Raw genomic sequence first — 23,268 nt, 5'->3', positions numbered from 1 at the left:
TTCCAGTGCCTTTTGAACCTTTTAAATTAGAAGCCTATGAATGTATTAACTATGCAAAAATACTATTTAAATAAAATTTGATTGCTGAAAGTGTATATTATATCCTGAATGTATGAAGAACTCTGAAAATACAGTATTAAGAATCAAATGGGAATTCCCTGGTGGTCCAGTGATTAGGGCTCCATGCTTCCACTGCAGGGGGCACGGGTTTGATCCCTGGTTGGGGAACTAGAATCCTCATGCTGCACGGCACAGCTGGAAAATAAAAAAGAAACAGCCCATTTAACAAATTGGCAAAAGATTCGAACAGATGATTCACCAATGATGGAAGAATATCAAATAAACCAATGAGAGGATATTCAACATAATTAGTCATTAGAAAAACGCAAATTAAAACCACAGATTTTCTAGTTGAAAATTTACTAGACTAAGCATACCACGTGTTGGTGAGGCTGTGGGGAAACTTGAACTCTTATACACCGCTGATGGGAATATAAAATTGTATAACCACTTTGAAAAAACTGTTTGGCAGTTCCTTTCTTTCTTTTTTAAAAGACTTACTTTTTTAAGAGTCGTTTTAGGTTTACAACAAAATTGAGAGGAAGATACAGAGATTTCCGGTTTACTGCCCCCCCACATACATAGCCTCATCCGCTATCAGTGTCCTCTATCAGAGTGGTACATCTGTGACAGCTGATGAGCCTGCACCAACACGTCATAACCACCCAAAGTCCATAGTTTACATTAGAGGTCACTCTTGGTATTGTACCTTCTGTGGGTTTTGACAAATGTTTAGTGACATATATCTACCATTATTATATTTTACAGAGTAGTTTCACTGCCCTAAAAATCCTCTGTGTTCTACCAATTCACCCCTCTCTCCATCCCTACAACTGCTGGCAACCACTGATATTTTTATTGTCTTCATAGCTTTGCATTTTCCAGAATGTCATGTATTGGGATCACACAGAATGTAACCTTTTCAGATTGGCTTCTTTCACTTGGTAATATGCATTCAGGTTCCTCCATGTCTTTTCATGGTTTGATAGCTCATTCTTTTTGGTGCTGAATAATACTCCATTCTCTGGATGTACCAGTTTGTTTATTCATTTACCTACTGAAGAACGTCTTAGTTGATTCCAAGTTTTAGCGATTGTGAATAAAGATTCTGTAAACATCTATGCAGATTTTTGTGTGGACATAAGTTTTCAACTCATTTGAGTAAAAACCAAGGATCATGATTGTTGGATTTTATGGTAAGAGTATATTTAGTTTTGTAAGAAACTACCAAACTGTCTTCCATTTTACATTCCCACTAGAAATGAATGAATTCCTGTTGTTCCACATCCTCACCAGCATTTGAAGTTGTCCGTGTTCCAGATTTTAGCAATTTAATAAGTGTGTAGTGATATCTCGTTTAATTTGCATTTCCCTGGTGGCATATAGTGTGGAGCATCTTTTCATGCGCTTATTTGCTATTTGTATATCTTCTTTGGTGATATTTGGATTCTTTGATTTCTTAAAGCGTTAAACACACATTGACCGTATGACCCAGCCCTTCCACTACTTTAATCAAGAGAAATGAAAGCATATGTTTGTACAGAAGCCCACACACAGATGATCATATCAACTTTGTCGTAATAGCCAAAACCTGGAAATAACCCATAAGTCCACTAACAGGTGAATGGATAAACAAATGGTGATATATCCATAGAATAGGATGTGTCACAATAAAAAGAAATGAACCACTGATACATACACCAATATGGACAAATCTTAGAATAATTATGCTGAATGAAAGAAGCCTGAAGAAAGAGTATATACTAGATGATTCCATTTATATAAAACTTTAGAAAATAGAAACTTTAATACAGAAAGTAACTTAGTGATTGCTTGAGAAGTAGGAGTATAGAAATGGGAGGAAGCAAAGGAAGGATAGTAAAGTGGCACAAGGAAACTTTGGGGGGCTGATTGATGTTCATTATCTTGACTGTAGTGATATGGATGTATATTTTGTGGCCTGAAAGCTTTGTTTAAATACCTTTGGTTCATCCTAGAATTTGACAATAGAAATAAGACAGGCCCTAAAGATAAGAGTATATTCAGTATTCATACTTCAAGACAGGAAATATGATTAAAAGTTTACACGGTGGAAAGTCTCATCTTTAATTCCTGTACAGATAGGCTCACTGGGTCACAGGGAAAATATCATGTTCTTTTGAATAGAGTATTGAAACTGAACGTTGTTCTGAAGAGGAGACCTGGGATCCAGGTGCAGTTTTGTCAAAGGATGGTGAACAAATCCTCCTGCTTTGTAGGAAGGAATAATCTAGACTTATGTATCGTTCAGTCTTGCAAGGTCCTGTTCTTAAAAAGACATAAAGGTAATTTACTTTGAAGAGAAAATTATTATTGCTAAGAACCCATTTTTAAATATAGTACTTAAAAGAATGAGAAGAATAAAGGGAGTAGTGAGATGAATGGTCTGACTTGAAGTTTTTATATAGGACAGTTATCAGTTTATATGATTTTTATAATTTATTCTAGATGTTCTTCTGCATTTTTTGAGGAAGAGAGATCAGCATTAAAACAGAAACGGCAGAAAATAAGGCTCTTACAACAAAGGAAAGTTGCGGATGTTTCACAGTTCAAAGATCTCCCAGACGAAATTCCTTTGCCCCTGGTTATTGGAACCAAAGTTACAGGTAGGTGAAGATAAGCTTATTACTATTTTGACTTGCAGTTTTTCACCAAGATAACGTTTATTAGACAACTGGCTTTTATATTTAGAAAGCTTAAACTATAATTCTGTAGCAATATTCTGTAGAGGTTACTGTTTCTTCATCTGTGAAGTCTGTTTTTTAAAGAAATTGGATAAAAGTGTACCTTTTCAAAGCAATGTCTGCCACAACATAAACTAAAGCAAACTGCCATAAAGATGAAATTTAAAATAAGTATAATGTTTAAATTTTAAACGTTTTGAATTCTATTTTTGCTTCCACATTATTGATTTTCTTTTCTAACCATTTTTACCTGGTTAGTTCACAAACACCATTGTTCTTGTGATCTTTGGGTTTAGAAGTACTCCATTTCTAATGACTGAATAAAACTAAATTATTCAGTAGGTAGTTTGCTCGAAATTTTGTAAAGATGTAAATTCTGTCAATTTGTAGGTGGTGATTCTATGTGTTCACTTCAGGTTACAACACTGAGGGAAATTACCACCAAAACCTCAAGTTTAAGTTAATCCTTAATAATTTGGTGATCTAAAATTACAGTTTATGTAATACAAGAAATAAGGTGTTAAGTGGGTAGGTAGGGTAGTAATAGTACTGGAAGTGATTGAAAAATGGTTGGATTAATCAGAGAATATTTTCTGGAGGAAAGGGAACCTTGAATTACATACTTATATTATTATTTTCTGGATATAAAAGTGGTACATGTTTCCATTATATTGTAAAAATGGGTAATGAAAGGAAGGGTAGGTAATAAGGAAGAGACTGTATCATGCATATAAAATGCAGTTGGAAAAGAGAAGAATGCATTTAGTCATAACCTACCATGTATAGAAGTTATAGATGATATATATGGTCTCTCAACAAAATTAGTCTGGGAGTGGGGGTGGAGATAGAGTGAGGGAGAGATAGCATTCCTGAAAAAATATATTAGTTCTAAAAACCCCATATAAATAAGTACAAAGTCTACAATATAACTACTAATCAGAGAAATGCTGGCATGAATAGAGTGACACGTAGACCCAATTAGGAAATCCTTAAAAGTTAAGTGCTCCAGCATTTAAAGATTGGCAGTATTATTTGATAAGACTGAAAATTTTAGTGTCAGTAAGTAGGTACTCATGTCACAATGCAGAATAGGTGGGACTGGATGTGTCAAGATACGAGAAAAGTTTGTAGGAATCAACTACTAGAGCTTTTGAAAGTTTCTGTTTGGTTTAGAGGAGGTGTCAGCATACAATAAAAAGTTATTAAACCTATGAAGAAACATAAAAACAGGTTCTGTAGTAAAGACCAAAAGCAGTCAATAGAAAACAGATGCTGGGATGACTCAGATACTGGAATTAGTTTTAAAATATCTGTTATAAAACATGTTCAAGAACTTAAATGTAAATATGGTCATAATTAATGGGGATATCACAGTAGATAAATGGAAATTACTTAGATAAAACAAATTTAAAATTGAAAAGTATAGTGTCTGAAAAGAAAAATCTGAATGGGCTTAAAAGCATATTGGAAACAGCAAAACCAGGGGTAAGTGAACTTCAGAATAAATCAATATAAATGATCCATTGTGAAAACATGGAGGAAAAAATGGAAAAAACATTAATAGAGCCTCAGAGACCTGTGGGACAATATTATGCAAATAACATACATGTAATTAGTGTCCTTAAAAGGAGAAGAAAGACACAATGGCATGTGGGGAAAAAAAAGACAAAAGATTTGCTTTTTTTTTTCTTTCAGTTTTTTTGAGATATAGTTGACATACACACTGTAAAGTGTAGTTCATAATGATTTGACTTGCATCCATTACATTTCCCGACCTTGGAGAAGTGGCCTTTTGTAGGAGACCTCCTGTGCTTCCCAGCAGCGCACTCCCCTCTGGTCACCAGAGCTTTGTGCTCTAGGGGTGCCCCCCGTGTGGGCTGCTTGGGTCCTTCTGTTGTGGTGGCCTGACTACTTGTGGGCAGTCTGGTAGGTGTGGCTGGCCCTCCTTCAGGTTGGTTGCTAGGCCCTGCCTTGTGGAAGGCCTCCGTCTGTGGGTGGGGCACAAGGTGGCTGGCTGCAGGAGTGAGTGGGGGTTCCTGGGACTAGTGCTGGCCCGCTGGTGGGCGGAGCTGGGCTCGGGGTGGGTGGTTGCAGGCTGGGCTCCCAGATCTAGTGCTGGTGGGTGGGCCAGTTCCTGGCATGGCTGTCTGTAGGGGCCCAGGATATCCCAAAGCTGGTTATCAGCCCGCTGGTTAGTGGAGCTGGGTCCTGAGGCTGCTGGCTGAGGGGCCCAATATGTCTGGTGGCCTGCTGTCAGCCTGCTGGTTGGCCACCAGCCTGCTGGTGGACAGGGGCAGTTCCTGGGGCGGCTAGCTGAGGGGGCCAAGGTGTCCCAGAGCTGGCATTAGCCTGCTGGTGGGCGGGACTAGGGCTCAGTGGGTCTTGGAGCTAGTGCTGGCCTGCTGGTCTGTGGGCTGCATCCAGACACAGCAGGCTATAGGGCTGTGGTGGTCCTGGGGCTGCTGTCCACCCAGTGGTGGGTGGGACAGGGCACAGGGGATCAGATCCCTGCGCTGGTGCCGGCCCCCTTGTAGGCAGAGCTGGGTCCTGGGTTCTCTAGCCGCAGGGCCTGGTGTCCGCCCACTAGTGGGCGGGGCTGAGGCCCAGGGGGTCCCCAGGCTGGTACCCACCCACTGGTGGGTGAGCCCGGGCCCTGGAGCTAGTGCCGGCTCACTGGTGGGTGGAGCCAGTCCCAAAGTCTCTGGCTGCAGGGCCCTGGAACTCCCTGAGTTAGTGCGTTGGTCTCTGGTGTGCGGGACCAGGACCCAGTGGCTGGTGCCTGCCCAGTGGCGGGTGAGGCTGATCCTGGGGCTAATGCTGGCTCACTTGTGAGCAAAGCCAGGTCCCAGGGTCTCTGGTGCAGGGCCCTGGGGACCTGGGACTAGTGAGGCTCGTTGGTGTCAGTGGCCGGTCCTGGGCCCTCTGGTGGATAAGTCCAGGTCCTGAAGCGGCTGTGGGCTCAGGGGCTCCCAGCCGGCCAGCTGGTGGGTGGGGCTGTGTCCCCGCCCAGCCAGCTGCTTGGCCTGAGGTGTCCCATTACTGGTGCAGACAGGCTGGTGGGCGGGGCCGGGTCCCAGCCCTAATAAGCTAGAGGGAGGATTAAAAAATGGCGCTTGCCAGCACCAGTGTCCTCATGGTTGAACAAGCTCCCAGAAATGGCTGCCACAAGTGTCTCTTTCCGCCCGGTAAGCTCTACTTGGCTCCTGCCTCTCGGGGAGGCTCTCCAAGATCAGCAGGTGGGTCTAACCGAGGCTCCTTTTGAATTACTGCTTCTGCTCTGCGTCCCAGAACTTGTAAGATTTTGTGTGCACCCTTTAAGAATGGAGTCTATTTCCCATAGCCCTCTGGCTCTCCCGAATGTAAGCCCTGCTGGCCTTCAAAGGCAGGTGTTCTGGTGTTTGTCGTCCTAGTGCAGGACTTCCAGTTTGGAGAGCCCCACGTGGGGTTCAGATCCCTTGCTCCTTGGGGAGAACCTCTACAATTGTTATTATCCTCTCCTTTGTGGAGGTATTGTTCTTGACTATACTGTGTCTCTGCCCCTCCTACCTGTCTGGTCGTGGTTCCTTTGTATCTTTAGTTGTAGAAGATCATTTTTGCTTGTCTTCTGGTCTTTCTCATCAATAGTTGCTCTGTAAATAGTTGTAATTTTGGTGTGCCGATGGGAAGAGGTGAGCTCAAGGACTTCCTACTCCGCCATTTTGGCCATCTTCCCCAAACTCGATTTAAAAAAAAAAAAGTACAGCGCCACAGTACTCTAAACCCCAAGCCATATAACCCACGGGTATACAAAACCCATAATTAGACACAATACAGAAAAAATACAGAGCAAATCTTGAAAGCATTCATTAGAAAAACAACATTATATGAGGAACAGTGATACAAATAGCAGCTGACTTCTTACGGGAAAAGAACACTAGATGTTATGTCAAATGAACTTTTCAGATTGAAAGGATATGATACCAGATGGAACCTTGACTACAGAGTAACAGCACCAGAAATGGTAAATATATGTGTAAAATGGAACTGTTGTGTTTCAAGTTTCTTAAATTTGTAGTGAGAGTATACAGTATTAACTGAAGTAGAGTGTGTAATAAGTAAAGAGTGAATGTTATAATCCCTAGAATACTGAGGTTCAGAAACCTTAGTGTGCATCAGATCACCTGGAGGGCTTTAAAATGACAGATTACTGGCCCCCACTCCAGAGTTTCTGATTCAGAAGGTCAGAGGTAGGGCCTGAGAATTTGCATTTCAAGAAGTTTCCAAGTGGTGTTGATGCTGCTGGAGTGGGGCCGTACTTTGAGAACTAGTAAAGGAATTACTTTTTAAAAATCTTTGATTGAGGTAACGTTGGTTTATAACATTATAAGTTTCATGTGTACATTATATTTCATCTTCTCTTTACATTATAGCATGCTTACCACCAAAAGTTTAGTTTCTGTCTCTCACCATACAGTTGATCCCCTTTACCCATTTCACCTTCCCCTGTCCCACCCCTTCCCCTCTGGTAATCACTGCTCTGTTTTATGGCTGAGTAGTATTCCATCTACGGTAATCACTACTCTTTTTTTACCGTGGAGTAGTATTCCAGTGCGTGTGTGTGTCTGTGTGTGTAGCATATCTTTATCCATTCATTCATTGATAGGCACTTAGGTTGTTTTCATATCTTGGCTATTCTAAATAATGCTGCTATGAACATAGGGGTGCATATATCTTTTTGAATTAGTGTTTTTGTATTCTCTGGATGAATACACAGAAGTGGGATAGGTAGATCATGTGGTAGTTCTAGTCTTAATCTGGGGGGGAATCTCCACACTATTTCTCATAGTAGCTGCACCAATTTACATTCCCACCAACAGTGTATGAGGATTTCCTTTTCTCCTGTCCTTGCCAACCCTTGTTATTTCTTGCCTTTTTGATAATAGCCATTCTAACAGATGTGAGGTGATATCTCACTGTGGTTTTTTGTTAATTGAAGTATAGTTGATTTACAATATTGTGTTAGTTTCAGGTGTATAGGAAAGTAATTTAATTATAAATATTTTTTTCAGATTATTTTCCATTATAGGTTATTATAAGATATTGAATATAATTCCCTGTGCTATACAGTAAATCCTTGTTGCTTATCTATTTTATGTGTAGTTTTGTTAATCCCATACTCCTAATTTATACCCCCCACACCTCCCTTTCCCTTTTGGTAACTATAAGTTTGTTTTCTATGTCTATGAGTCTGTTTCTGTATGGTATATAGATTCATTTGAATTACTTTTTTAGATTCCACATATAAGTAATATCATATAATATTTATCTTTCTCTGTCTGACTTACTTCAGTTACTATGATATTCTCTAGGTCCATCCATGTTGTTGTAAATATTTTACTCTTTTTTATGGTTCAGTATTATTCCAGTGTGTGTGTGTGTGTGTGTGTGTGTGTGTGTGTGTTATACATATATATAAAATCTCACATCTTCTTAAAGTAATCATCTGTTGCTGGGCACTTGGGTTGTTTCCATGTCCTGGCTGTTGTAAATAATGCTGTTATGAACATTGGGGTGCATGTATCTTTTCGAATTAGAGTTTTCATCTTTCCTGGATATATACCCAGGAGTGGGGTTGCTGGAACATATGATAACTCTATTTTTTGTTTTTAAGGGAAACTCTGGACTGTTTTCCATAGTGGCTACACCAATTTACATTCCCACCAATAGTATATGAGGGTTCCCTTTTCTCCACACCCTCTCCAGCATTTTTTATCGTAGACTTTTGATGATGGCCATTCTGACCCGTGTGAGATGATACCTCATTATAGTTTTGATTTGCATTTCTCTAATAATTAACAGTGTTGACCATCTTTTCATGTGCCTGTTGGCCATCTGGATGTCTTCCTTGGAGAAATGTCTATTTAGATCACCTGCCTATTTTTTTTTAATTAATTTATTTATTTATTTTTGGCTGCGTTGGGTCTTTGCTGCTGCACACGGACTTTCTCTAGTTGCAGCGAGTGGGGGTTACTCTTCGTTGCGGTGTGTGGGCTTCTCATTGTGGTGCCTTCTCTTGTTGCGGAGCATGGGTTCTAGGCATGCGGTCTTCAGTAGTTGTGGCACGCGGGCTTAGTAGTAGTGGCTCGAGGGCTCTAGAGCGCAGGCTTAGTAGTTGTGGCCCACGGGCCCAGCTGCTCCATGGCATGTGGGATCCTCCTGGACCAGGGCTTGAACCCGTGTCCCCCGCATTGGCAGGAGGACTCTTAACCACTGCGCCAGGGAAGTCCCCTGCCTATTTTTTGATTGGGTTGTTTTGGGGTTTTGTTTTGTTTTGTTTTGATAGTGAGTCATTGTGGTTTTGATTTGCATTTACCTAACAATTGCGATGAATATCTTTTCATGTGCCTGTTGGCCATCTATATGTCTTCTTTAGAAAATCACCTATTCAGCTCTGCTGCCAGTTTTTTAATTGGGTTGTGTGTCTTTTTGTTGTTGAGTTGTATGAGTTCTTTATATATTTGGGATATTAGCCAATTAATGGATATATGATTTGCAAATATCTTCTCCCATTTGGTATGTTGTTTTTTCATTTTGCTGATGGTTTCCTTTGCTGTGCAGAAACTTTTTAATTTTATATAATCCCATTTGTTCAATTTTGCTTTTGTTTCCCTTGCCTGAGGAGACATATCCAGAAAGATATTGCTAAGATCAATGTTACAGAGCATACTGCATATGTTTGTTTCTAGGAGTTTTATTGTTTGAGGTCTTGCTTTCAAGTCTTTAGTCCATTTTGAGTTGATTTTTGTATACGATGTGAGGTAGTGGTCTAGTTTCTTCTTTTGCATTTGGCTGTCCAGTTGAAGGAATTACTTTTAAAAAAGTGTTAAGAGGTATACCTAAAAAGCCAATAGAGGAATTAAATTTGACAAACTAACAAATACTCAGTTAAGTGAAAAGATGACAGGAAAGAAAGAACAGAGGAGTAGAAAATAAATAGCAAGATGGTAGACTTATATCTAGCCCTTTTAAAATTACATTAAATGTCAATGAACTAAACACTACACTGTAGAGCTTATCAGACTGGATTTATTTATTTTTTTTTTAAAAAGGAAGTCAAACTCAACTACAGTTGACCATTGAACAACATGGGTTTGATGGGTTTGAATTGTGTGAGTCCATTTATATGTGGATTTTTTTTTTTCAATAAACACACTGGAAAATTTTTTGGAAATTTGTGACAACTTGAAAGAACTTGCAGATGAATTGCTTAGCCTTGAAATATTGAAAAAATTTAAAAAGTTAGATATGAATGCATAAGATATATGTAGATATAGTCTATTTTATCATTTACTACCATATTTTATGGTAGTAAAATTTATCAAACCTTACTTCCACAAACACAGTCCATACATTTGCCATTGAGAGAAATGTAAGCAAACATAAAGATGCCATGTTAAATCATAGCTTCATAAAATTAACTGTAGTATACACTGTACTACTGTAAAAATTTTGTAGCAACCTCCCTTTGCTGTTGCAGTGAGCTCAAGTGTTGTATCTGCTAAAAATGCTGTGTGACAGTAATCATTTCCATGTGATCAGTTCATCTCCAGTAAATTGCATATCGTTGTAAAAAGCGATCTCTTGCAGTTCTCAAGTATTTTTCATTGTGTTTAGTGGAAGACCATAAACCATGGAGCCCATATGAAGTGCCATAGTGATGCTGGAATTGCTCCTAAAAAGCAGAGAAAAGTCATGACATTACAAGAAAAAGTTGAATTGCTTGATATGTACTGTAGATTGAGGTCTTCAGCTGTGATTGCCCACTATTTCAAGATAAATAAATGAATACAGTGTAAGGACCACTGTAAAAAAAAGAAAAGGAAATTGGTGAAGCTATAGCTGCAGCTATGCCAGCAGGCATGAATACCTAGCACTTTTCTGAAATATCTTTTTATCTCATAATGAAAATACAGCTTTTATGTGGGTGCAGGATTGATATAAGAAAGGCATACCTATGGACTCCGATATGATTTGAGAAAAAGCAAAGTCATTTATATGACGACAAAGCAAAAGGGAGTGAAAGATCTAAAGCTGGAGAATTTAATGCCAGCAAAGGATGGTTTGATAATTTTAAAAAGAGGTTTGGCTTAAAAAACGTCAGGCTGACAGGAGAAGCAGCTTCTGCCAACCAAGAGGCAGCAGACAACTTCCCAGATGCCATTAAGAAAGTCATGGAGGGGCTTCCCTGGTGGCGCAGTGGTTAAGAATTCGCCTGCTAATGCAGGGGACACGGGTTCGAGCCCTGGTCCGGGAAGATCCCACATACCGTGGAGCAACTAAGCCCATGCACCACAACTATTGAGCCTGTGCTCTAGAGCTCTTGAGCCACAACTAGTGAAGCCCACGTGCCTAGAGCCTGTGCTCCGCAACAAGAGAAGCCACCGCAATGAGAAGCCCACGCACCGCAACGAAGAGTAGCCCCTGCTGGCCACAACTAGAGAAAGCCCACACGCAGCAACAAAGACCCAATGCAGCCAAAAATAAACAAGTTAATTAATTAATTAAAAAAAAAAAAGAAAAGAAAGTCATGGAGGAGAAAGGATATCTACCTGAACAGGTTTTTAATGCAGACATAAGTGCCCTATTCTGGTAAAACAAAAAACAAAACAAAACAAAACAAAAAAGCCTTGTTAGTAAGGAAGAAAAGCAAGCACTAGGATTTAAAGCAGAAAGGGTGGACTTTCCTGGTGGAGCAGTGGTTAAGAACCTGCCTGCCAATGCAGGGCACACAGGTTTGATCCCTGGTCCGGGAAGATCCCACATGTCACGGAGCAGCTAAGCCCGTGCACCACAACTACTGAGCCTGCGCTCTAGAGCCCACGAGCCACAACCGTGGAGCCCGCGTGCTGCAACTCGTGAAGCCCGCGCGCCTAGAGCCCGTGCTCCATGACAAGAGAAGCCACCGCAGTGAGAAGCCCACGCACCGTAATGAAGAATAGCCCCCGCTTGCTGCAACTAGAGAAAGCCCTTGTGCAGCAACAAAGACCCAACGCAGCCAAAAATTTTAAAAATTAAAAAATAAAGCAGAAAGAGATAGGCTAACTACTGTTTTGCAAATGCAGTCGGGTTTATGATCAAGACTGCCCTTATGTATAAAGCTGCTAACCATAAACAACAAGGTCCTACTGTATAGCACAGGGAACTGTATTCAATATCCTGTGATAAACCGTAATGGAAAAGAATATATATTAAAAAAAAAAATAAAGAATGTCTATGTGTGTATAACTGAGTCACTTTGCTGTACAGCAGTGATTGGCACAACATTGTAAATCAACTATACTTCAATAAAAAAATTAATTAAATTTAAAAAAAAAAGCTGCTAACCTTGGACCCTTGAAGGGAAAAAATAAACACCAGCTGCCCGTCTTTTGGTTGTACAGCAAGAAGGCCTGGGCAACAAAAATTCTTTTTCTGGATCAGTTCCATTGATGGTTTGTCCCTGAAGTCCGGAAGTACCTTGGCAGTAAGGAACTGCCTTTTAAAGTTCTTTTGATATTGGACAATGCCCCTGGCTACCCAGAACCCCATGAGTTTGACTCCAGAGGCATTGAAGTGGTCTACTTACCCCCAGACACAACATCTATAATTCAGCCTGTAGCCTTAAGTACCTTTAAGGCTCATTACACATGGTACTCTATGGAAAGGATTGTCAATGCTATGGAAGAGAACTCTAATAGAGAAAACATCATGAAAATCTGGAAGGATTATATCACTGAAGATGTCACTGTTGTTATAGAAAAAGCCTGTAAGAGCCAGTCAAGGAAAGAGATTGTAGAGATGGAGGAAAAAAAAAAAAAAGAGGTTGGGGGTGAAGGGCTTCAAGACACGGATATTTTCAAGAGCTGATAGACACCACACCAGAGGAATTAACAACACAACTTGATGGAGATGAGTGCTTCTGAATCAGTGCCAGCCAATAAAGAAGAAGACATAGAAGATGTAGTGTCAGAAAACAAATTGACATTAGACAGTTGGGGAGAAGACTTTCAATTTTCAAGACTGCTTTTGCTTTTTTTTATACCATAGACCCTTCTATGATAGGGTCACTGAAACTAAAGCAAATAGTGGAAGAAGGATTGGTACCATATAGAAACATTTTTAGAGAAATGAAAAAGCAAAAAGTCAAGTAGAAATTATGATGTATTTCCATAAATTCACAGTAAGTGTGCCTGGCTGTCTTCCCTCCCCTTCCACCTCCTCCACCTCTTCTACCTCTGCCACCCCTGAGATAGCAAGAGCAACTTCTCTTCCTTCTTCTCCTCAGCCTACTCAACATGAAGATGGTGAGGATGAAGACCTTTATGATGATTCATTTCCACTTAGTGAATAGTAAATAATCATCATTCCATACAGTTAATAAACTTACCTATTGTGTAGGTGTGTGAGTGTCTTCATGTGAAAATCTAATCACTGCATGGCAAGAACTGTATGAGATGTATTTGTGTCATCATCATCATGACCTAAGTATTCATCAAGTGGAATATTGTGTGCAGGACTTGTATTGAATCAGTCTCCCAAGGCAATAGAAACAAAAGCAAAAATAAGCAAATGGGACCTCATCAAACTTACAAGCTTTTATACAGCAAAGGAAACCATAAACAAAACAAAAAGACAACCTACAGAATGGGAGAAAATATTTGCAAATGATACGACCTACAAGGGCTTAATTTCCAAAATATTCAAACAGCCCATACAACTCAACAACAAAAAAACAGACAACCCAATAGAAAAATGGGCAGAAGACCTAAATAGACATTTCTCCAAAGAAGACATCCAGATGGCCAACAGGCACATCAAAAGATGCTCAACATTGATAATTATTAGAGAAATGCAAATCAAAAGTACAATGAGGTACCACCTCACACCAGTCAGAATGGCCATCATGAAAAAATCTACAAATAACAAATGCTGTAGAGGGTGTGGCGAAAAGAGAACCTTCCTACACTGTTGGTGGGAGTGTGAGTTGGTGCAGCCACTATGGAAAACAGTATGGAGGTTCCTCAGAAAACTAAAAGTAGAGTTGCCATATGATCCAACAGTCCCACTCCAGGGCATATATCTGGACAAAACTATAATTCAAAAAGATACATGCACCCCTATGTTCATAGCAGCACTATTCACAATAGCCAAGGAAACAACCTAAATGTCCATCGACAGATGAATGGATAGAGAAGATGTGGTACATATATACAGTGGACTACTACACAGCAATAAAAAAGAATGAAATAATGCCATTTGCAGCAACATGGATGGACTTAGAGATTACCATACGAAGTGAGGGAAGTCAGAAAGAGAAAGACAAATACCGTATGATATCACTTATATGTGGAATCTAAAGTATGACACAAATGAACCTATCTACAAAACAGTAACAGACTCACAGACATAAAGATCAGACTTGTGGTTGCCAAGGGGATGGGGTTGGGGGAAGGATGGATTGGGAGTTTGGGATTAGCTGATGCAAACTATTACATATAGAGTGGATAAACAACAAGGTCCTACTGTATAGCACTAGGAACTATATTCAATATCTGTTATAAACCATAATGGAAAAGAATATAAAAAAGAATGTATATAGGGCTTCCCTGGTGGCACAGTGGTTGAGAATCTGCCTGCTAATGCAGGGGACACGGGTTCGAGCCCTGGTCTGGGAGGATCCCACATGCCGCGGAGCAACTAGGCCCGTGAGCCACAAATACTGAGCCTGCGCGTCTGGAGCCTGTGCTCCGCAACAAGAGAGGCCACGATAGTGAGAGGCCCGCACACCACGATGAAGAGTGGCCCCCGCTTGCCGCAACTAGAGGAAGCCCTCGCACAGAAACAAAGACCCAACACAGCCAAATAAATAAATAAATAAATAAATAAATAAAGGTGCTAATAATTAAAAAAAAAAGAATGTATATATATGTATAACTGAATCACTCTCCTGTACAGTAGAAACTAACACAACATTGTAAATCAACTATACGTCAATTTAAAAAAAAGACTTGTATTGAAGGAAGACCCTGAGCTCACCTCCTCTCATGGGCACACCAGAATTACAACTATTTACAGAACAACTGTTGATGAGAAAGACTGGAAACTACCAGAAGGAATCACAGTGAGATGGGTAGGAGGGGTGGAGTTGCTTTATAATCATTATACATACCCCCAGGGTGGGCAACCCACAAATGAGAATAATTACGATTGTAGGGGTTCTCCCCATGGAGCAAGGACAACCAGTGGAACACTGAAGAAACCAAAGAAGAAATCAAAAGATACCTGGAGACATGTGAAAACAAAAATATAACAATCCAAAATCTATGGGTCGTAGCAAAAGCAGTTCTAAGAGAGAAGTTTATAACGATGCTAACCAACCTCAGGAAACAAGAAAAATCTCAAATAAACAACCTAACCTTACACCTAAAGGAACTCAAAAAGAACAAACAAAATCCAAAGTTATTAGAAGGAAAGAAATCATAAAGACCAGAGCAGAAATAAATGGAATAGAGACTTAAAAAAGAAAATATTAATGAAACTAAGAGCTGGTTCTTTGAAAAGATAAACAAAATTGATAAACCTTTAGTCAGACTCCCCCAGAAAAAAAGAGGGCCAGAAAGAAGGAGAAGTCAGAACTGACACTGGAGGATCATAAAAGAATACTACAAACAACTATATGCCAAAAAAATGGACAGCCTAGAAAAAAATGGACAAATTCCTAGAACTGTACAATCTCCCAAGACCAAACCAGGAAGAAATAGGAAATATGAACAGACCAGTTACCAGTGATGAAATTGAGTCAGTAACTTAAAGCAAAGCAAAACAAAAAAACCCCCAAACTCCCAACAAACAAAAGTTCAGGACTAGATGACTTTATATGTGAATTCTGCCAAACATTTAGAGAAGAGTTAACACCTATCCTTCTCAAACTATTCCAAAAAATTGCAGAGAAAAGAAGACTTCCAGACTCATTCTACAAGGCCACCATCACCCAGATACCAAAACCAGACAAAGATACCACAAAAATAGAAAATTACAGGCCAATATCACTAATGAACATAGATGTAAAAATCCTCAACAAAATATTAACAATCAAATCTAACAATACATTAAAAGGATAATACAGCATAATCAAGTGGGATTTATCCCAGTTGATGCAAGGATGGTTAAATAACCACAAATTAATCAATGTGATACACCACATTAATAAATTAAAGAATAAAAAATCATACAGTCATCTACATAGATGCAGAAAAAGCTTTTGACAAAATTCATTCATTTATGATAAAAACTCTTCACAAAGTGGGTATAGAGGGAACATACCTCAACATAATAAAGGCCATATATGATAAGCTTACAACTAACATCATATTCAACAATGGAAAGCTGAAAGCATTTTCTCTAAGATCAGGGACAAGACAAAGGTGCCCACTCTCGCCACTTTTATTCAACATAATATTGGAAGTCCTGGCCACAGCAATCAGACAAGAAAAAGAAATAATATAACCCAAATTGGAGAGGAAGAGTAAAACTGTTGCTGTGTCACTGTCTACAGATGACATGATACAATACATAGAAAATCCTGAAGACACCACCAGAAAACTACTAGAGCTCATCAACGAATTCAGTAAAGTTACAGGATACAAAATTAACATACAGAAATCTCTTGCATTTCTATACATTGACACTGAACTATCAGAGAAATTAATGAAACAATCCCATTTACAATTGTATCAAAAAGAATAAAATACCTAGGAATAAATCTAACCTAGGAGGTAAAAGACGTGTACTCCAAAAACTATAAGACGCTGATGAAAGAAATCGAAGATGAGACAAACGGATGGAAAGATATACCATGTTCTTGGATTGGAAGAATTAATATTGTTAAAATGACCATACTACCCAAGATAATCTACAGATTCAGTCCATCCCATCAAAATACCAATGGCATTTTTCACAGAACTAGAACAAATCATTTTAAAATTTGTATGGAAACACAAAAGACCCTGAATAGCCAAAACAATCTTGAGAAAGAAGAACAGAACAGAGGTGTCACACTCCTGATTTCAGAGTATACTACAAAGCTACAGTAATCACAGCAGTATGGTACTGACAAAAAAACAGACACATAGATTAATGGAACAGACTAGAGAGCCCAGAAATAAACTGACACACTTACGGTCGATTAATCTACAACAAAGGAGGCAAGAATATACAGTGGAGAAAAGACAGTTTCTTCAATAAGTGAGTTTCTTCAAAAAGTGGTGCTGGGAAAACTGGACAGCTACATGTAAAAGAATGAAATTAGAACATTTTCTCACACCACATACAGAAATAAACTCAAAATGGTTTAAAGACTTAAATGTAAGACCGGAAACCAAAAAACTCCTAGAAGAAAACATAGGCAGGGACTTCCCTGGTGGTCTAGTGGTTAGGACTCCATGCTTCCAGTGCAGGCGGTGCGGGTTTGATCTCGGGTCAGAGAACTAGGATCCCACATGCCGTGCAGCCAAAAAAAAGTCGAGATCCCTTGACTTCTGTAACTATCCAAAAATAAATAAATAAATAATTTTTAAAATGAAGTTTTGAATAAATTAAACTACTTTTTAAAAAAAGAAAACATAGGCAGGACACAATTCATTATAAATTGTAGCCATATTTCTTTGGATGTGTCTCCTAAGGCAAAGGAAACAAGCAAAGTAAACAAATGGGACCTAATTAAACTTAAAAGCTTTTGCACAACAAAGGAAACCATTGGCAAAATGAAAAGACAACCTACTGAATGGGAGAAAATATTTTCAAATGATATGACTGATAAGGGGTTAATATCCAAAATATATAAATAGTTCATACAACTCAATATTGAAAAAACTACCTGATTAAAAAAGTGGGCAGAAGACCTGAATAGATATTTTTCCAAAGAAGACATGCAGATGGCCAACAGGCACATGAAAAGATACCCAACATCACTAATCATCAGTGAAATGCAAATCAAAACCACAATGATATATCACCTCACACCTGTCAGAATGACTGTCATCAGAAAGACCACCATTAACAAATGTTGGTAAGGACGTGGAGAAAAGGGAGTGCTTGTACACTGCTGGCAGGAATGTAAGTTGGTGTATCCACTGTGGAAAGCAGTATGGAGGTGCCTCAAAAAAGTAAAAACAGAACTACCGTATGATCCATCAATTCCATTCCTGGGTGTATATCCAGAAAAGATGAAAACTCTAATTTGAAAAGATACATGCAACCCAATGTTCACAGCAGCATTATTTACAATAGCCAAGATATGGAAGTAACCTATGTTGCTAATAAAACAGAAACAGACTCACAGATGTAGAGAACAAACTAGTGGTTACCAGTGAGGAGTGGGGTAGGGGAGGGGAAAGATAGGGGTAAGTGATTAAGAGGTACAAACTACTAAGTATAAAATAAATAAGCTACATGGATGTATTGTACAGCCAATATTTTGTGATAAATTTAAATGAAGTATAAGCTATAAAATTTTGAATCACTATGTTGTATACCTGAAACTAATATAATATTGTAATTCAACTATACTTCAATTTTTAAAAAATGAAAGTGTTTTAATACTGTATTATGAATATGACAATAAAACTGTATGCCATAAAATTTTTATAATGATTCATTCATTAATGTATATGGCAGGCTACCATGAAGCCATCGTATTGATTACACTAGACTACTATAAAGCAATTTGTGTTGCTTTTTCTTCATTATCAATGCATGAATCATTGTACCTGTAAATAAAGATGAATTTCTTTTTCACATTATCTTTTCTTTTTTTGATGTCTAGTTTTAGTAATAGGTGCAACATGTAAAGCATTTTGTAATATCATATAAGACAATATTGATGTAGGTACTGAGACATGATTCATCTTGTAAAGAGATGATGTAAACTTATGGTATTGATAAAAATATATAGTACTATAAATGTATTTTCTCTTCTTTATGATTTTCTTAATAACTTTTTTTATCCCTAGCTTACTTTATTGTAAGAATACAGTGTGTAGTACATATAACATACAAAATATGTGTTAATTGCCATTTATGTTATCTGTAAGGCTTGCAGTCAACAGTAGGCTATTAGTAGTTAAGTTTTGGGTTATACTCTTGAGTTAAAAGTTATACACAGATTTTCAACTGCTCAGGGGATATCACCACTCCTAACCCCCATGTTGTTAAAGGGTCAACTGTATGTGCTGTCTTCAAGAGTTGTACTTGAAATATAAAAATCACAGACAGGTTAAAAGCAAAAGAATGAAAAAGATATGCCAATCAAATATTAACAACAGGAAGTTGAAGTGGCTATGTTAACATTAGACAAAATAGATTTCAAGACAAAGAGTATTACCAGAGAGAAGAGATACTTGATAATGATCGAAAGAGCACTTCATTAGAAGAACACAACAAATCCTAATATATATTTATTAGTAGGCCCCTAATAACAGAAGTTCAAAATACTTAAAGCAAAAAGTAAGACAACTAAAGGAAGAAATATACAGGTCAACAATTATAGTTGTAGATTTTAACAACTCTCTACCAGTAATTGAGAACAGGAAAAAAAAATCAGTACAACTATAGAGAATTAGAATAGCACTACTGGGCTTCCCTGGTAGCGCAGTGGTTAAGAATCTGCCTGCCAATGCAGGGGACACGGGTTCGAGCCCTGGTCTGCGAAGATCCTACGTGCCGCAGAGCAACTAAGCCCGTGCGCCACAACTACTGAGCTTGCACTCTAGAACCCGCGAGCCACAACTACTGAAGCCCGCATGCCTAGACCCCGTGCTCTGCAACAAGAGAAGCCGCCGCAGTGAGAAGGCCGTGCACCGCAATGAAGAGTAGCCCCTGCTCACTGCAACTAGAGAAAGCCCACACGCAGCAGTGAAGACCCAATGCAGCCAAAAATAAAATAAATAAATTAAAAAAAAAAAGAATAGCACTACCAATCATGATATCTAATTGATATTTTTAGAACAGTGTACCCCAAAACTGCAGAATATATAATCTTTGCACATGCTTAGGCTTTGTTTGTCAAGATAAATCATATGCTGGCCTATTAACACATGTCAATAAATTTTGAAAGATTGAAATCATATACAGTGTACAGAATTTCTCTTAGCACAACAGAATTTAATCAGAAATTGAAACAGTAAGATCTCTGAAAACATCCAAGTATTTGGGAATGAAACATCATGCTTTAAATAATTCATAAGTAAAAGGAGAAAATCTCAAGGGAAAATCGCAAATATTTTAAATTGAAAGATAATAAATATACCAAATATAAATATTTGTGGGGTGCAGCTAAAGAAGTATATAGAGGAAACTTTTACATTTTTAAATACTTACATCAGAAGAAAATGCTTATATACATTTTAAAAAGGTTTAAATTTCTATTTTTACCTTAAGAAGCTAAAGAACAAGCCCACAGCTAACATCATACTCAACAGGGAAAGAGTGAAAGCTCTTTCTCTAAAGATCAAGAACAAGACAAGTGTGACAATATAGTGCTGGAAGTCCAAACCAGAGCAGTCAAGCAAGGAAAAAGAAGGCGTCAAATCCAAAAGGAAGAAGTAAAATTATCTCTGTTTGCAGATGACATGATCTTATATAGAGAAGACCCTAAGGACTCTACAAAAAACTATAAGAACTGGTAAATGAATTCAGTAAAGCCAGGATACGAAACCAACATACAATAATCGGTTGTGTTTCTATACACTAAAGACGAAATATCTGAAAAAGAAAATAAGGAAACAGTCTCATTCATTATGGCTCCAAAAGCAATGGAACACTTAGGAATAATTTTAACCAAGGGTGTAAAACATCTGTACACTGAAAATTACAAGACATAGATGAAAGAAATTGAAGAAGGCAAAAATAAAAGGAAAGATATCCCATGTTCATGGATCGGAAAACTTAATATTGTTTTAAACAGTTCATACTTCCTAAAGCCATCTATAGATTCAGTGCAATCCCTATGAAAATTCCAGTGGCATTTTTTACAGATATAGAACAATCAGTCCTAAAATTTATGTGGTACCACAAAAGACCTGACTAACCAAGGCAATCTTGAGAAAGAGGAACAAAGTTGGAACACTCAAGTGTCTTGATTTCAAGCTATATCACAAAGCTATAGTAATCAAAATAGTATGGGACTGGTATACAATAGACACATAAACCAATGGAACAGAACTGAACCCCCCCCAAAAAACCCCATAAATATATGGTCAACTGATATTTGACAAGGCAACCAAGAATACTCAATGGGGAAAAGACAGTCTCTTCGATAAATGGTCTTGGGAAAACTAGATATTCACATGCAGAAGAATAAAACTGGCCTCCTATCTTACACCTCTCACAAAAATTAACTCAAAGTGGATTAAAGTCTTAAATGTAAGACCTGAAACTATTAAATTACTAGAAGAAAACACAGAGGAAAAGCTCCTTGACATTGGTCTTAGCAATGATTTTTTTTTTTTTTTTTTTTTGGAGATGACACCAAAAGCAAAGGAATAGAAGCAACAATCAGCAAGTAGGACTACATCAAACTATAAAAAGCTTCTACACAGCCAAAGAAACAATCAACAGAATAAAAAGGCAGCCTACAGAATGGGAGAAAAGATTTGCAAATCATATATCTGATAGGAAGTTAATATTCAAAATATGTAAGGAACTCATACAACTCAACAAGAGAAAGATGAACTGATTAGAAAATGGGCAGAGGAGCTGAATAGACATTTTTCCAAACATGACACATAGATGGCGAACAGGTACATGAAAAGATGCTCAACATCACTAATCATCAGGGAAATGCCACAATGAGATGGCACCTCACACCTGTTAGAATGGCTATTATCAAAAAGGCAAGAAATAACAAGTGTTGGAAAGCATGTGGAGAAAAGAGAACCCTTGTGGATTGGTAGTGGAAATGTAAATCAGTGCAGCCACTATGTAAAACAGTAAGGAAGTTCCTCAAAAAATTAAACATAGAAGTACCACATGATCCAGCAATTCCACTTCTGGGTGTTTATCCAAAGGAAACAAACTCACTATCTCCATAAGATACATGCACCCCCATGTTCGTTGCAGCATTATTTACAATAACTAAGGCATGGAAACAGCCTAAGTGTCCACTGACAGATGAATGGAGAAAGAAAATATGGTGTATACAGTTGACCCTTGAACAATGCGGGGAGTAGGGGTGCTGATCTCCCGTGCAGTCTAAAATTCACAAACACTCAGCCCTCCATATCTGCAGTTACATATCTGCAGGTTCAACCAACCGTGGATCATGCAGTACAGTAGTATTTACAACTGAAAAAAATCTGTGTATAAGTGGACCCCTGAAGTTCAAACTTGTGCTGTTTAAGGGTCAACTGTATATACAATGGAATATTATTTGGCCATAAAAAAAGGAGAAAATCCTACCATTTGCAACAACATGGATGAATCTTGAGGGCATTGATAAGTGAAATGTCAGAAAAAAAACAAGTACCCTATGATTCTACTTATATGAGCTGCTTACAGTAGTCACAATCATAGAGACAGAAAGTAGAATGGTGGTTGCCAGGGGCTGGGGGGGAGGGATGAATGGGGAGTTACTGTAATGGGTGTAGAGTTTCAGTTTTACAAGATGAAAAGGGTTATAGATATGAGTGATGATTGAACAACATTATTAATATTTAATACCACTGAACTCTACACTTAGGAATGGTTAAGATGATAACTTTTTAGTGTATTTTACTACAACAAAATAATTGAAAAAATAATCAATGTCAAGAGAATGAGAAGAGAAGCCACAGACTGGGGCAAAATATATGCAAAGGACATATCTGATAAAGGACTGTTATCCAGAATATGCAAAGGACTCTTAAAACTTAATAATAGGAAAGCTAACAACCTGATTAAAAAATGGAGAAAAGATCTGACCAGGTACCTCACCAAAGAAGATATACTCTCATACTGTTGGTGGGAATATAAATTGGTGCAGCCACTATGGCAAAAAGTACGGAGATTCCTGAAAAAATTAAGAATAGAACTATAACACACACACAAAAAAGAACTATCATATGATCCAGCTATTTAACTTTTGAGTATTTATTCAAAGAATACAAAAACACTAAATCAAAAAGTTACATACACCCCTATGTTCATCACAGCATTATTTATAATAGCCAAGATATGGAAACAACCTAAGTGCCCCTTGTTGGATAAATGGATAAAGATGTGGTGTGTGTGTGTGTATATGATATACAGTGGAATACTACTCAGCCATGAAAAAATGAAATCTTGCCATTTGTGAGAATATGGATGGATCTTGAGGGTATTATGCAAAGTGAAATAAGTCAGACAAAGACAAATACCATATGATTTCACTCGTATGTAGAATATTAATAAACAAAATGAAAACAAACATAAATACAGAGAACAGAGTAGTATG

The 23,268-nt window shown here is 38.2% G+C and overlaps 1 protein-coding gene across 2 annotated transcripts in view; it reads left to right on the top strand.

The window, feature by feature from the left end:
* The window catches only part of LIN9 (lin-9 DREAM MuvB core complex component), a 105,100-nt gene that overhangs the window by 31,415 nt on the left and 50,417 nt on the right, over nt 1-23,268 (top strand). For both annotated transcript variants that reach the window (XM_061185370.1, XM_061185369.1), the window contains one exon: nt 2,548-2,705. In XM_061185370.1, coding sequence (XP_061041353.1) covers nt 2,548-2,705 — 158 coding nt within the window. The remainder of the gene's footprint in view (nt 1-2,547; nt 2,706-23,268) is intronic.

The sequence above is a fragment of the Eubalaena glacialis genome, chromosome 3, assembly GCF_028564815.1.
Source record: "Eubalaena glacialis isolate mEubGla1 chromosome 3, mEubGla1.1.hap2.+ XY, whole genome shotgun sequence".
Classification (NCBI taxonomy): Eukaryota; Metazoa; Chordata; class Mammalia; order Artiodactyla; family Balaenidae; genus Eubalaena; species Eubalaena glacialis.
This window is presented reverse-complemented; position numbering and strand designations above follow the sequence as displayed.